Source organism: Dendroctonus ponderosae, unplaced genomic scaffold, assembly GCF_020466585.1.
Source record: "Dendroctonus ponderosae isolate FM_Combo_2020 unplaced genomic scaffold, Dpon_F_20191213v2 Dpon_F_20191213_1, whole genome shotgun sequence".
Classification (NCBI taxonomy): Eukaryota; Metazoa; Arthropoda; class Insecta; order Coleoptera; family Curculionidae; genus Dendroctonus; species Dendroctonus ponderosae.
In genome coordinates, this window is record NW_026017110.1 from 20,385,439 (window position 1) to 20,399,526 (window position 14,088).

Genomic DNA, 14,088 nt, shown 5'->3' on the forward strand with positions numbered 1-14,088 from the left:
TCGGTTATTGTCGGCGTATTTTGAAGAACATAGATGGTAACATCGGTGTCTCGTCAATGGTCTTTATTTTTATCTTAGTGAGAAATGGCCAAAAACTGAAATTAATGTTGCATTACGACTTTTGCGATTTCTGTCTATAACATGTGCTGTCCATTGCAGAGTATACAAATGGCTATTCTACCACACATGCCATTATCCTCAATCCCAACTTCAAAGTAAACATGTCGTTTTCATGGAGGATTCCCCCCCAAAACAATTTTTTTAAAGTATTGTTAAATGTGTTATTCAAAGTAGATCACTGTTACAAAAAGTTCATATTTCCTGTTGTATGTTCGATTTAAATTCGGCGTTTCTGTTACCAAAATTAACCATCAAAATTAAAATACTAAAACGTAATTACATACTTCAATTTCATATTTTTTAGATGTTGCTACAGAAAAATCAAAAATTGTGAGTGGATACAGTGAATATTAGATGAGGATTTAAAATTTATTTATATAGTAAAAAACCAAATTTGCCCATGCAAATAGGTACAAGAAAAGACGTAACGAATACGTCGCCCTACGTTTACATTGGAAAATGTACCGTTTTAATATTAAACGGTTTGGGTAAATCGGTCCATTATCAGAAAATGCGTTTTAAAAAGCATACTATTAGGGCGTACTGCACAATAAGACCCTAATTCCACTCGATATTGAATATTTCCAAATCTTAATATCGCGCACCGCATACCAAGTAGAAGTTTATTGATTCCACGTGTATTGCAAAGTGTGCAAAACCCGAATATTTCGGCAGAAATTTAAAAGAAAAGTTTTTCAAGAGTTACAGTAATATTTGCTTCTGCATGATCTGTTTGAGCTTGCACGACAGCAGACTTTCTTGCAGTTGAAAATATGAAAAATCGGAAAGACCCGTCAATTTTATTTGTAAGGGGGACACTTTAAATTAATATTTTTAGCTTTCTTCATTCAACCCCCTTGGACGGGTAGATGTCACCCTTAGAATCTTAAATGGGAAGGGGGGTCAAGTGGCACATCGTTCTAAAGAGCATTCAATTCTCTGTACATTAGATACTACTTTGTTGCTTTTTGTTCAGAGGTTTTCGAATAATCGCGTTTCAAAATTACAGAAACAACTAAACTTGCTCAGATATTAGTTTTCAGATTAGTGTTTACAGAAAAACAATTGTATAGGGTCACCTTGTAATATAAGTTTTTAGAAGAGTAGGTTACACTGTTAAAATCATTGAATAGCAGGAAGAAAATGTAGTTTAAAGCTTGATTATTAATTTTTGATGTTGATATTATGTCTCCTTTATTTTACATCGGAAAAAAATGTATACAATAAAACCCATGTCATCCACTTACGCACTCTTCCTTATAAGTTGTTCAAGTGTTGTAATTTTTCCTGTAAACAATAATGTCTGTTTTTGAACTCTTTACTAACATTTCGGTAAACTACATCGGGGATTGACCGGCATTCTGCTGCAATTCGCCTTTTATGATCATCAATATCAGCAGGTTGTGTTTTATAAACAATGTCCCGAAAGAAAGAAGTCTAAGGGTGTTCAATCCGGTGATCTTGAAGGCCATTCAATTGGTCCCCTTCTGCCAATCGATCTGTCCGGGAATATCTTATCAATATTAGGGAGGGTTCGAAAATAGACTTTATTATTGTTTACAGGACAATAGACAACATTTTGAACAACTTATAAGATAGTACGTAAGTAGATCCCATGGGTTTTATTGTAGAAATGTCTCTTCCGTAAATAACAAGTGATTTTTCCCGAAGTAAAATAATTAATAAATCCGAAATCAGTTGTTTAAGGCTAAAAATATTCTACTACAAATAAAATTGACGGGTATTTTTCCGATTTTTCATATTTTCAACTGCAAGAAATATATTAAAGCTGGGAAGTTTCCAAATTGACACCCGGTATAATATTATGCACTATATGTAGGTTATTAAAATCTAGAAAATTTTCTAATATACCAAACTTGCCTTTTAATAAATATGTCGAAAACTCAATCATTTTCCGCAAGTGCATCAGTAAATATTATTGACAGGCGTCCATAACCAGTTTAGTCTCCTCTAGGACATACACCGAGGCATGGAGGTTAACATTGAATGGTTTGATAAGAAGTTGAAAGGTTATATGAACGACTAGATATTGGCATTTACAGTTGCATAAAGTCGCTACTTTTAGTTCCACAAAAAATGCTAAGCAAAAGTGGAACCGCGAAATGTGAATGGTTTTTGTTGATTTTTGGTGCGGTTCTGAGCATTGGATATGGACTGCCTCAGAATAAGTGTTCGGGTGTTTGTGCAGGTTTAGGAGATGACAGCTCAGAAACGATAGATGAGGGGAGCGATTCCGATTATGGCTCTCTGAATGACTATTCTGACGATTTTGTAAATGCTACTAACGGAGGAATAAAAATCAACCAGGAGTCATTAAGTAGGTAACATAGAAAATAGAGAAAATATTTATTATAATTTATATATTATATGTACTAAATTGGAGACTCTTCAATTGTACATTTTATCAAAATCAAGCAATTTTATTACAACAATTAGGTTCGAGTGTATTAGGTCTTATTATTAAGAAAGTCTGTATTTCGACTCCTATATAATGTGGATATACAAGGTGAGTTACGTAGACCGTACATTAGCAGTTTTTGACTTGCAATTGTTTTAAAATCTTCAAATTTTGTTTCCGGTCATAACAAGTCTTGCCGAAACCACCTAAAATTCATTTTAGCTTCCAGCTATATTTTGCCTAACTATCTTATTTCAAATGCAAACCCATAATTTCTTTAGCATGGTTGGATCGGCCTTCCAATTGCGAGTGAGTTTGGACAACCCTAGCTTTGTTAACTTACCTCTTATAGTTTACGGGAACGGTTCTAAATTCAAATCCCAAATTTGGTAGGGCATGCATCTGACAGTCGAAACTCCCCAGGTGAAATTAGAGTACGCATTTTTTAGCATACGGGTGGACGCAGCATACAAACATTGATATAAATAAAATTTAAAAAATATTTTTGAATGACACCTACCAACTCTTTTGGTCCTGTTTAGTTTAGTTTCTTATTGTTTAATCAAAAAATTTTTCAAACATTACCCATAAAGTTTGTTGTTGCCATTTAAAAAACTAATTTTTCCAGTATTTTTATATCACCCGGGCTGCATGCGCCCATATGCTACGAAATGGTTACTTTAAAGTCATATTGGGAGATAGCTTGGGCTTTCAGCTCCCTGCCAAATTTGGGCCTTGGGTTTAAAACCGTTCTTTAGATATAGCTTGTTCCTTAAAGATCTGTAATGATATTTTTTTCATAAAAAATTAACTTAAAGATAAGTTAACAAAACTAGGTTTATCCTAACTCGCAATTAATTGTAAGCTTAATCCAACCATGCTAAAAGTATTAGGGAGTTGAATTTAAAATAAGAAAGAGTTTTTGTCCCTCCTTTATAGCTGGAGTGCTAAATGTATTTTAGATAGTTTCGGCACTACACACGTTCAGACCAAAAACAAAATTTCAATGTTCTGAAACAACTGGAAGTTGGAAAACCTCTAATGCACAGTCTACGTTAATCACCCAGTATAATATGGCGTATAAACATTGTACACATATGCTAAGCAACAACAACAAATGTCCGCAATTATTTTCTTGGTGTATTTTCCTCGATATAAATTAATTGGAATGTTCTAATTAATTACTAGAGGCAAGTAAATAATTGAGCAACAGTTCAAAATATCACTAATCAACTGGAAACATTCGACAGAAAAGCACATTGTTGTTTAAAAGGGATTTACCACTTAATTTGTTGATAATGGCTTAGTTGATTAATCCTTAAGTATATTATGTTAGTTACGAGAAAAGCTTGTGCTAACAGTTAATGTATGTCCAGGACCATCATTGCCCGGGCAATGTAAAAACGAATTTTAATTTTCGTCCATAGAAGAATTCAGTTTCAGTATTTTAATCAGAGATCGAGTTCATAGAACAGTTTGCTTTAAAGCGTAAATATTGACATGCAGAGGAACTTTGGAAAACCGCTAACTGTAGTAGGTACCTATTATCAGAAACCTGCCGTTTAACCTTCTTTCAGTGGGTACTGTAGAAACAAATCGGTTCTTAGAACTTTCAGGAACAGAGCCATAAAATATAAATTATATTTTATAAATAATTAATGCGGAAATATAATATTTGCAGCAAAATGAGTTGTGGGTTTACATAAAATTAAACACCCGATAAAACGTTTGTTTCCTAATTTTTTAGATGAACTTTTGGTCATGAAATTGACCAAGGTATCAACTTCTTCCCCATGTCTATTTTGTTTCGGCATTCACCTGTTAATGTCTGAGAACTTGTGTGTATAGTCAGAATGTATTGTTCTATTCTATTCATTTAAGTACGTAAGTCTTATTCGGGATTTTAAGTCAATCAAAATAATGACATTAAAATATTAATAGCTCGGGAAAGGTGAGATATAGACAGGCAAAGCACCTGTGAAATGTTTGCTAAAAATAGCCTACAAACCTCGTTCGTCTGTAAAATACCTGGATCTCATTTGAAATGTATCACCAGACAGCAGCATCTTGAACAGAGAAACTTTTCAAATTGTTATTCCTTTGCCCTCATTTGTCCTCTGCCGACTTAACGCACAAAGAAAATTGATATACATCATTTTACAGGTTACATTAGTTAACAGAGTCAGTTAATATACAATGTTATTTGCTTTAAATTACACTTTGAATTTTCTCAATAATTAGGTTTTGTGCTAATGATTTGAGTGATTTTATCAAAAGTGCATATTACATTAAAATAAAATAAAAATTGTTGCAATGTTTCTTTCTATAATTTTTAATTATGTAATAACGCCAAATTTTTACTACATATTCAGCTAAATCTGTAATAACCAACTTTATTTATTAATATATACAATTATACTTAGCCATCCATCTACTAGCTTTTCAAAAATAAGAAAATAAAAGCTTGTCGACATTCACATATTTTTACTGCCATTTTTTTCAGGATTTTTAACTCCATGTCAGACTCCTAATTTTGAAGTGTCGCTGTGTACTGAAATATCGAAATGCCTCGTCTTGGATTTAGTTAAATCAAAAAAGAAATACTCTCAATTTGTCGAAGCTTCTAAATGTGGACCCACCAACGAAGACCCAACCGATTTTAAAGTTTGCTGTGGAAGATACAACAGCTTTAGAAATGTTAGCATTGCCGCTGGTAAATTTGTAGTCAATTATTATGAAATATATGTAACGCATTCATATAAATCGAGAAACGGATTGAAGCTATAATAGTTTTCGATATTTGTATTAAACGATTACTAGCAGATTACAAGCTTATTCTTTGTGTTCCGTACCTAATTGAGTAAAATGCATGTTTATACATAATATAACTGTGGCATTCCAAGAATCTTAGGTATTAAATATAAATTCTTGGACCCAAACATTATTTTATGCCCTATACGTGAACATAATTATACTAAAACCATATTCTAGGTTCCCAATCGGTTAAAGCTCTACCTGACATTAGCATTTTGCCAAAAAAATGTGGAACTCAGAAACAACTTATCAGAGGTCGAATTGTGGGCGGAAAAGAGGCAGCCCTTGGAGAATATCCTTGGATGGCGCGGCTGATCCACAAAAACAGTCATAGCCAAAAAAGTTATGGTTGTGCGGGGTTTCTAATCCACCCTAAATACGTTGTAACCGCTGCACATTGCATTAATTCAGAATTTAGTGAAATTCGAGGAGATCCGTAATTATACGCTCACATAAATGTATGAATAATTATAAATACACTTTTCCAGATATTCAGTGCTACTTGGAGAGCATAACGTGACAACAACTGTAGATTGTTCTCCTGGGGGCACATTTTGCGCCGATCCATTTCAAGTCAGTCGAATCAACAAGATTATAATACATGAGAACTATGACCGACACTCAAAGGGCCATCACAATGATATAGCGTTGATTCATTTGAATAAGGCTATTAAACTGTCGAGTAAGATTACGTATTTACTTAATTTTTTGTTTTGAGATTTTATGTTGATCACTTTTACATGGATAAAAAGGTTAGGAAAAATGAACGCTAAAGTTCCTTAAATAGTGTACACTTGTTATAAATTTTGAAGCAAAGTTTAGTATTGAAAATTACTTGTACAGAAAATACTTTAGAATTGATCGATAAAGGCAATGAGTTACCAGCTTTATATATTTCAGACTTCGTCCAACCCATCTGTTTACTATCAGAGGAAAATCCGGAAACAAAGAAATATTTTTTGAGTGGTTGGGGCAAAACCGAGGAAGGTGAGTAGAGTTGAACGGTAAGTGTTTCCTCAGCAATACATTTTTTATTGATGCAGAAGAAACAAGCACAGTGAAAATGAAGCTGGACTTAACTCCATATGATAAAGCAGATTGTAAAGAAAAATTCAATATTGTCGAACTGGAGATACAAGATTCGCAAATTTGTGCAGGTGGTGAGAAAATGAAAGATGCCTGTAATGGAGATTCTGGAGGACCGTTGATGTTACTCAACGGTTAGTAAATAAATAATAATTACAAAAGTGCAAATAAGAAAAATTGAATTTATAACTGACATGTTTCAATTTGGAAATCTACTGACGAAAGATTCTTGGAGAGAGAAATGAAATTTGTAATTTGTATAAATATAATTTCAATATTAGGAACTCAGCACTACGCAGCTGGATTAGTCAGTTATGGAATCGGATGTGGTATGCCTGGTTGGCCTGGAGTATACACTAGTATACCATTCTATTTGGACTGGATTCTGAAGCAAATGTTGGAAGTGAATACCAAATCAGTCAAGCTAGGAAAGACCGGAAAGAAAAATAAAAGGAAAAAGGTGCAACCGGTCGAAGACAAGACTACAACGTAAATATAATTTAAAAATTAATACATAAATATCTCATATTTAATGTCTGTTATTTAGTAAATAATTTTTAATTATCGTTTTTTATAAATGCAATATATAACTGATCTTGTCGGAATGTTTTAACTGTATGATATTATACACGCGTATTGTAACTTAATTACATCAGCAAATAAATTGTATGGTTATTGTTTGTATTTTTCCTGGTCGATGGAAGAAGGTGAGACATTTTTTTATCTTTAGAATACATCACAAACATCCCTTTCAACCCGCGGAATAAAATCTGATTTCAATTGTAGTTAGATACACGTTTAAATGGAATAAAAATCCATTTCTATGATTTAAGAACCTTACATTTTTTTGAACATACCTTACATTTTGAAAATATTTACCATGTAGACTTTTAGAAGATTTTACTTTTAGTAGACTGTAGGAAAATCCAGTATTCACTTGCAACAGCTTTGGAAGAACTTTTATGATGTTTCCCCCAACAACCTATTAAGTTGTTACATTGATTCCTTAGAAGAGTTTTAAGAGGAGTTAAAGTCAGAAAAAGAAATTATAAAAAAGCAATGATCAGCGATCAATAAACATTTGCCGACATTGTGAAGAAAGAACTCAAGAAGCTTGCAATTTGTAACATAAAAACTTACTTCTATCTTCTTAGAGAACATTTCAGACTAGATTTCAAGCTTAATTCATGTCAATGAGCGAAGATTGTCTTTGAGTTTAAAATATTATTAGGACTTAGTATAGCAGCAATCCACTTCAGCATGTGAAATTTTAACAGGAAGCCGTTTACTTCATGTAATTAAGGACTCAAATTAACAAATGAAACCCAAAAAAAAATGTATTGAAAAGTTAATGAGAATAGATACAGCAAGAATTTATGGTTGTAAGTAAGTTAATTAGCAAATTTAACTTTTTTTGAAGCTCAATTTCACAGATTTGGCAGCAAACCTTAACTTATTGCTGGCCTGTTAAGAGAATTGTGTTCACATTTACTTCACATTAAAACTAAATTAGGTAGTAGACTTTCCTTTGAACATATAGCCATCCAGTGTCTTTCAGTGCTATTGTTTTGCCATTGTCTGTGTCTTGGTTACTTATTACCAACTGTTTAGCTTTTTTTCAATAACAATTTCTGCTGAAAAGATCATCCTAATACTCTGAAAAAACTTTCATTTGGAAACTACTTTTCTCATACTTCTTTGGAATATACTTCTCAGCTGTTATGCTAACGATTTCTTTTTGGAGTGTTTCAACCACGACTATGGACATATATTAACTCCGCAATACAAGTACTGGGTGAGGCAACTTATAGTAGTGGGATTTGAACAATCGACAAAACTTTTTTTGTTTTTTTATTCGTTTCGTTTATTAGTTTTTTGAAAATTTAAAATGTTATACAGGTTAAATATTTTGAAATCCACTTTTTCTATGACTAGACGGTCAGTAAAGTGATTAATCGAAATTTTATTACAACGATCTGTTAAATGTACAAAACAGATGTTCAAAATCTTAATTTGAATTGTTTACATCATTTTATTTGAATTACATGTTTTAAATTTTTCAGTATTTTTATGAAAATTAAAAAAAAATCTCTAACTAGAAAGATGTTCATTTTAGGAAAAACATATTTGCTTTACATTGACTTTACCTAAAGACATGCACGCTTAAATGAATGCAAGAATACAACACAGGAAAGTGCAGCAAAGAATCAACGTGCGTTTTTGAGTTATAAGATTTTAACACATTAGCCTCAAAAGGATGTTTCTTTTAAATTGTTGAAATACCACTACTTCAAATAAAAGCTTCAGTCCAAAAATTAAATTTTAAGTAATTATACTTGAGTTAAACCAAATTTAATTTGAAACTGGGTCTACCAAGAAACCTGTTTATTTTCTTTGGAGAATAGATATCATTAAACTGCAATTTCAAATTCGATATCAAATAGCCATTATCACTGTATGAAATGTTGAGATCCTCAAAACAGTGTTTCAAGTAAACTGTTATAATTAGTACACTAAACAATATCGTTATCGTAAACCTTTGAACTTTCAGATTTTTGAGCCTCTCTGTTAGGCAACTCTGCTTATACGTGTTATATTATATATATTATTAAAGAAGAAGCCGAAACCGATGTCGATCTGCAAGAAATACTTTGCATTTGCGGTTTTTCCATTGATCTCGTATTAATGCATTGACATACCGGTTTTTAAGATTCAAGTATAACTTGTGTCGGTAGCAATTTTTCGAGAAAAGACTACTGTGCATTGATTCATAGGTCAAGAACAAGAAGTGATTATTTGTATTCAAAATGTGGTATCCGAGAGTACTGTGTTTACCATTTTTGCTCTACAGTGTTCATGCACGTAAGTAGTAAAATTAAAGATATAATTTCCGTCGTACTAAGATTAACAAAACGGTGTTAAAGAGTCGCTGAATGGTTACTGCCGAACCCCGTCCGGAGAGTCAGCAAAATGTATAAGCATTTATCAATGCAATTCCTTGCTGGCTTTAGTTAGAACTCCAAGTAGGACTACAGAGCAAACGCAATTTTTGACTTCTTCCAAGTAAGTGCTCCGAACCGTGCAATAAAACACTATTCAACATGATTAAAATGCAGATGTGGCTTCAACTCAGCAGGAACCCCATATGTTTGTTGCGGATCTGGATTCAATAAAGTGGAACAGTCAGACGGTGATTTTTCCAATCCGGATTATACAACAAATCCCGCAATTCCAGATCGAAGTCAGTGCGGATGGCAAGTAAGTTTCTAATCTTTCCAATTTCCAAAATAACTACGTTGTTACTTTTTATGCATTCGAATATTTTCAATAACCTGGTGTAGTTTTGAAAATATTATTATCTTTGTAGATACAACGTCATAAAACTAACTTGCCATAGTTTTATGTGGATTTAGCCATGTCAAAGTTGCACAATTCTTATGCATTGTAAAAATGAAATGAACGTGATACATATTATTTTGAACAACGACTCAAAATAAAGAACTTCCAACGATTAAGTACAAAAACGATTTAATATCTTACTTATTTTATGTTATGGAGCCTATTTGACGATATTTGAGATCAGTTAGGTTCACCTGTTATCAAATTTCCAAGTAACACATCGACACATAACAAATCGACTGGTTATTTTACTTGAAGCTTTCAGTAGTGACTACCTAAACTTTCGTCTAACTGTTCATATTTAAAAACTTTTTGGACGCTACCAATAATAAAATGAAACAGGGACTTTTTTCCTGGGAATCATGCAGTTGATCATTCATGGGAGTGATGCAGACAGATAGAGTTACATGAAATTTCGATTTGCTGATATTTTTTTGAAGATCAATTGAATAAAAGATCTATGACATAAACGTAAAATTGCCAAGTTCTTGCAGTCAGAAATTACATAAAATATTTTAATATGAAATGTAAGTTTCCAACATTTTTTATCGGAAAGTTCCCGATTGGATTATAGTAGTTTAACAGACAATAAAAAACTTTGTTGTTGTAGAAAGATCGAGGTTAATTTAAACGTATTAAATTGTTTTCGCTTTAACCTGTTCTGCCAATTAAAGTATTAGTAAATTCTAATGTAAAACCGAGCACCTTGACAGCAAGTAAACAACATAACTTTATAAGAATGTTTTCTTCGAATTGCTGCTTTTTTATATTTTATACCATTTATACATAAATCAGAAGTAAAGATTACTTGATTCCCGATTTAGAGAACGAACTCGTTTTAATAGTTTGCTTTTTTGTCATAGTAGTTGATTTGTTTCAGAGAACATTTTTTAAGACGCTCACTGAACTTCAGTTATTCAGTATATGATCCTACTATACTGAAACCTGAACCTGAAAACTGGGTGCAGTTCTGAAGAAAATTATAAGTTAAAATAATAATAAATATCCTTTAGATTTTATAAATTGTTGATTTACTGTCGTTGAAGATCAACTGGTAGTTTTTTTGACAATTTAGAAAAACGCTACTGTAGTATGTCAAGCTAAGGCACGATATAAGTACGAACCAAAATCGCAATTTATTTTTAGTAAATTGACAACTTAACAAGCACTTTTGCTTTTATAAATATACCACAAAACCGTAATTTAATTTACTCTTTTCTTGTCCTGTTTAATCAAATTTCAAACGACTATCCGTCCATACACAGGTCTAAAACACATTCTTTATATTACATCTACAATTATAATATAGTAGCCTGATAGTGCACAGTTGTTTTACTTGATTTGATTTAAATTTATTTACCATACTTTACCAACAAAACTGAAAAGCATACGAATCTACATATTCTTTTCCTACTATAAAATAATTTTACTCAACTCCTTAAATGCGTAGAATTGTGTATATTTAATTGAAAATCAACAATAACAGATTTTGAATGCAGCAGATGTGAATATTTTCGGAAAGTCTATAGAAACAGTTGCTGATTTTGGACAGACCAGATCTTTCTAAAAACTTTGTACACAGAACTATTTTAAGCACTGGCAAAATGTACAATATTCTGAACATGCAATAATAAAGTTGTCAAGGAAAAAGTACATTTTTGATTGAAAAATTAAGTCATCGATTTTTCTCCTTCTCACGAATGTCTCTACCCCAATCCCCAAGAAGGAAAAACATTTTTCAATCAAATAAAAAAAATGAAATTTAGGAAATTACATAAAAAATGATTAAAAGATCTTCCAAAACTCTCGAATGGCAACGTTGCCTCCTTTAAAAACTAGTTACAATCTTAGATTACAATTAAAACTTATAATTTTAGAACTTAAATACCATATTTATTATAAAGGAGCAAGCCAATTATTCAGAAGATTTCAAACTCTCACACATTCCTTGTCCGAGCCACTCAAATAAAAAAAAATATTAGTGAAATTTATGTGTGACAACTGGAAATGAAGTAAAGGCTAACCGTGTACATGGAACACTTGTGAGCAACTGTTTGCATTCTTCGCAAAGTAATAAATGCCAAAATTTATTGGCAATTGAAAATTACCACATTTTTATTCCGTTGCAACCAAATATATCAAAAAGTTGATAGCAAAAAAGTTCATAATGTAACAATATGCTAAAAGTTGCAAAAATTAGTTATTGAAAGCGATGCTTTGAATTAACCAAGCTGTAAATCTTCCTCTTCGTTTTTAGTCCCAGAATAGAATATATAATGGCGAAAAAACCGGCTTAGATGAGTTTCCTTGGATGGCGCTAATACAGTATTTGACTGCAGCTGGAAAGCAAAAGACTGCCTGTGCTGGATCCTTGATCAATAGAAGATACATCCTAACAGCTGCTCATTGTGTAACAGGCGCTGTCTTGGAGAAAGTTGGACAACCGTAAGAAAGTACTCTGCTATATGCATTCAAAATAACGCCAACCATTTTCCAGAATAAATGTTCGCTTGGGAGAGTACGACACGAGCAGTCCAAACATCGACTGTTATCACGAGGGTTCTTTCCGATTTTGTAACCAACCGGAGGTCAATGTGAATATTGAGACACTCATTCCCCATCCAGGATACAACAACGCCGACCAGAACCGGAGGCATGATATTGCTCTAATAAGACTGAGTCAAGATGTTCAATTCTCAGGTACAACTTCCAACTCCATTAATCCGATATTGTTTTTACTATAAAAATAACTTCCAGATTACATTCAGCCGGTTTGTTTGCCATTGCCTTCGGAAGCATCCAGCAACGGCGAGACTTTGATAGTGGCTGGATGGGGACGAACCGAATTTGGCAAAGACAGCGACGTAAAGCTGAAACTGCAGGTTCCAAAAGTGAACCCCAACTCCTGTTCAAGCACTTTTGGTGCCCTAGGGGTTTCAATCACGGAAAATCAAATCTGTGCCGGCGGTGAGGATGGCAAGGACTCTTGCAAAGGTAAGTTATATGTATAACAGTTACAATGAACTAAAAGGAGTATTATTAAAGATTTGCCATTTAAAGCAATTTAGGTCTCGTAATGGTTTTGTTCCAAATTACTCAAACTACATTACTTTTAATTCCTGCATTTCAACAAGCTGCTAGGTATAATTCTGCCATTCTAATAACTACATTTTTGGGGAATTACTCAGGTTTACCTAGCAGTTGGCTTAATATAGTACGTGCTGATGCGTTGAATTAAGTAAGAGACTCTTTGCCTAATTTGTTCGTGTTTCTGCGTCTTCATTCGCGTTTTCTATAGATCGGATCGTATTTTCTTATTTTTTTTTTATAAATATTGACAATTACATATCTCGACTAGAGAGGAGAATCAGTATTGGAGAATATATTGCTGATGGACTTTTCAGGTGATAGCGGAGGACCATTGATGAGAACCTTATTCCAAGATTCCTCCAGGTGGATGATTGAAGGAGTAGTCTCTTTTGGGTATATTTGTGGTACCAGGGGATATCCAGGAGTATATACTAAGGTAGCTAAGTACGTTCCATGGATTCATCGGACGGTGAAAGCTTAGCAAGATTGGGAAACAAGACTAATACATATACGTACTTTCAAATGTTACGCATTTATATTATAATGTCATAGTGCTCAGATTAAATTCGTGGGAAATCATCAGTTGTATATACTAAATACCAATAAAGATAAGTTATTTACGCTGTAAAAAGCAAATTTCACGCTTTCTAAAGAAAAGCAAGTTCTAATGCTTAAGAGTCTTTACGTAATTCCCATAATTCAATGAGTCTACTATAACACCTAAACAAATCAAAGATCTAAATTTGCATTCTTATTGCTTACTCATATAGTACGAAAATTAAAATCAGAAGCATTTTTGGCCCAATTTTCGTCCTCCGACAATGTCCGCATTTAGTTGCTGTGAAATTCAGACCTGCTGACAAAATGTTCTTACACGTAAGAAACCAGATTAAGGGATCAACTGAAAATTGAAAAGTAATGAATGTATGAAGAAGTTCAGTAACCCTGGCTTTGACTCAATGAGCAATTTAAAGGAAATATATTAGACACAACTAGACGTTTTCATTCCAAATCCATTAGTGGTATTTGATTGGTTGGGAAATAAACACATAAGCTTTTTTTGGCACGAACGTTTTTATATTAAGATTATACCACTTCTACTTGGTGGAATTTTATTTCAAAAAAAAACTGGGGATATTGCTGAGTATCAAGTTATCATC

General features: G+C 32.9%; 1 protein-coding gene across 1 annotated transcript; it reads left to right on the top strand.

Moving 5' to 3' along the window:
* The first annotated feature begins 2,070 nt into the window (after positions 1-2,070).
* LOC109533176 lies at positions 2,071-13,507 on the top strand. The gene is made up of 15 exons (XM_048661144.1): positions 2,071-2,150; positions 2,207-2,458; positions 5,043-5,252; positions 5,531-5,789; positions 5,842-6,035; positions 6,254-6,340; positions 6,397-6,573; positions 6,721-6,929; positions 9,232-9,301; positions 9,364-9,502; positions 9,556-9,697; positions 12,096-12,283; positions 12,336-12,538; positions 12,596-12,832; positions 13,243-13,507. Exons 1-15 carry the CDS (start codon positions 2,111-2,113, stop codon positions 13,407-13,409), a joined length of 2,574 nt encoding a protein of 857 aa, XP_048517101.1. The 5' UTR covers positions 2,071-2,110; the 3' UTR covers positions 13,410-13,507.
* The last annotated feature ends 581 nt before the right edge of the window (positions 13,508-14,088 follow it).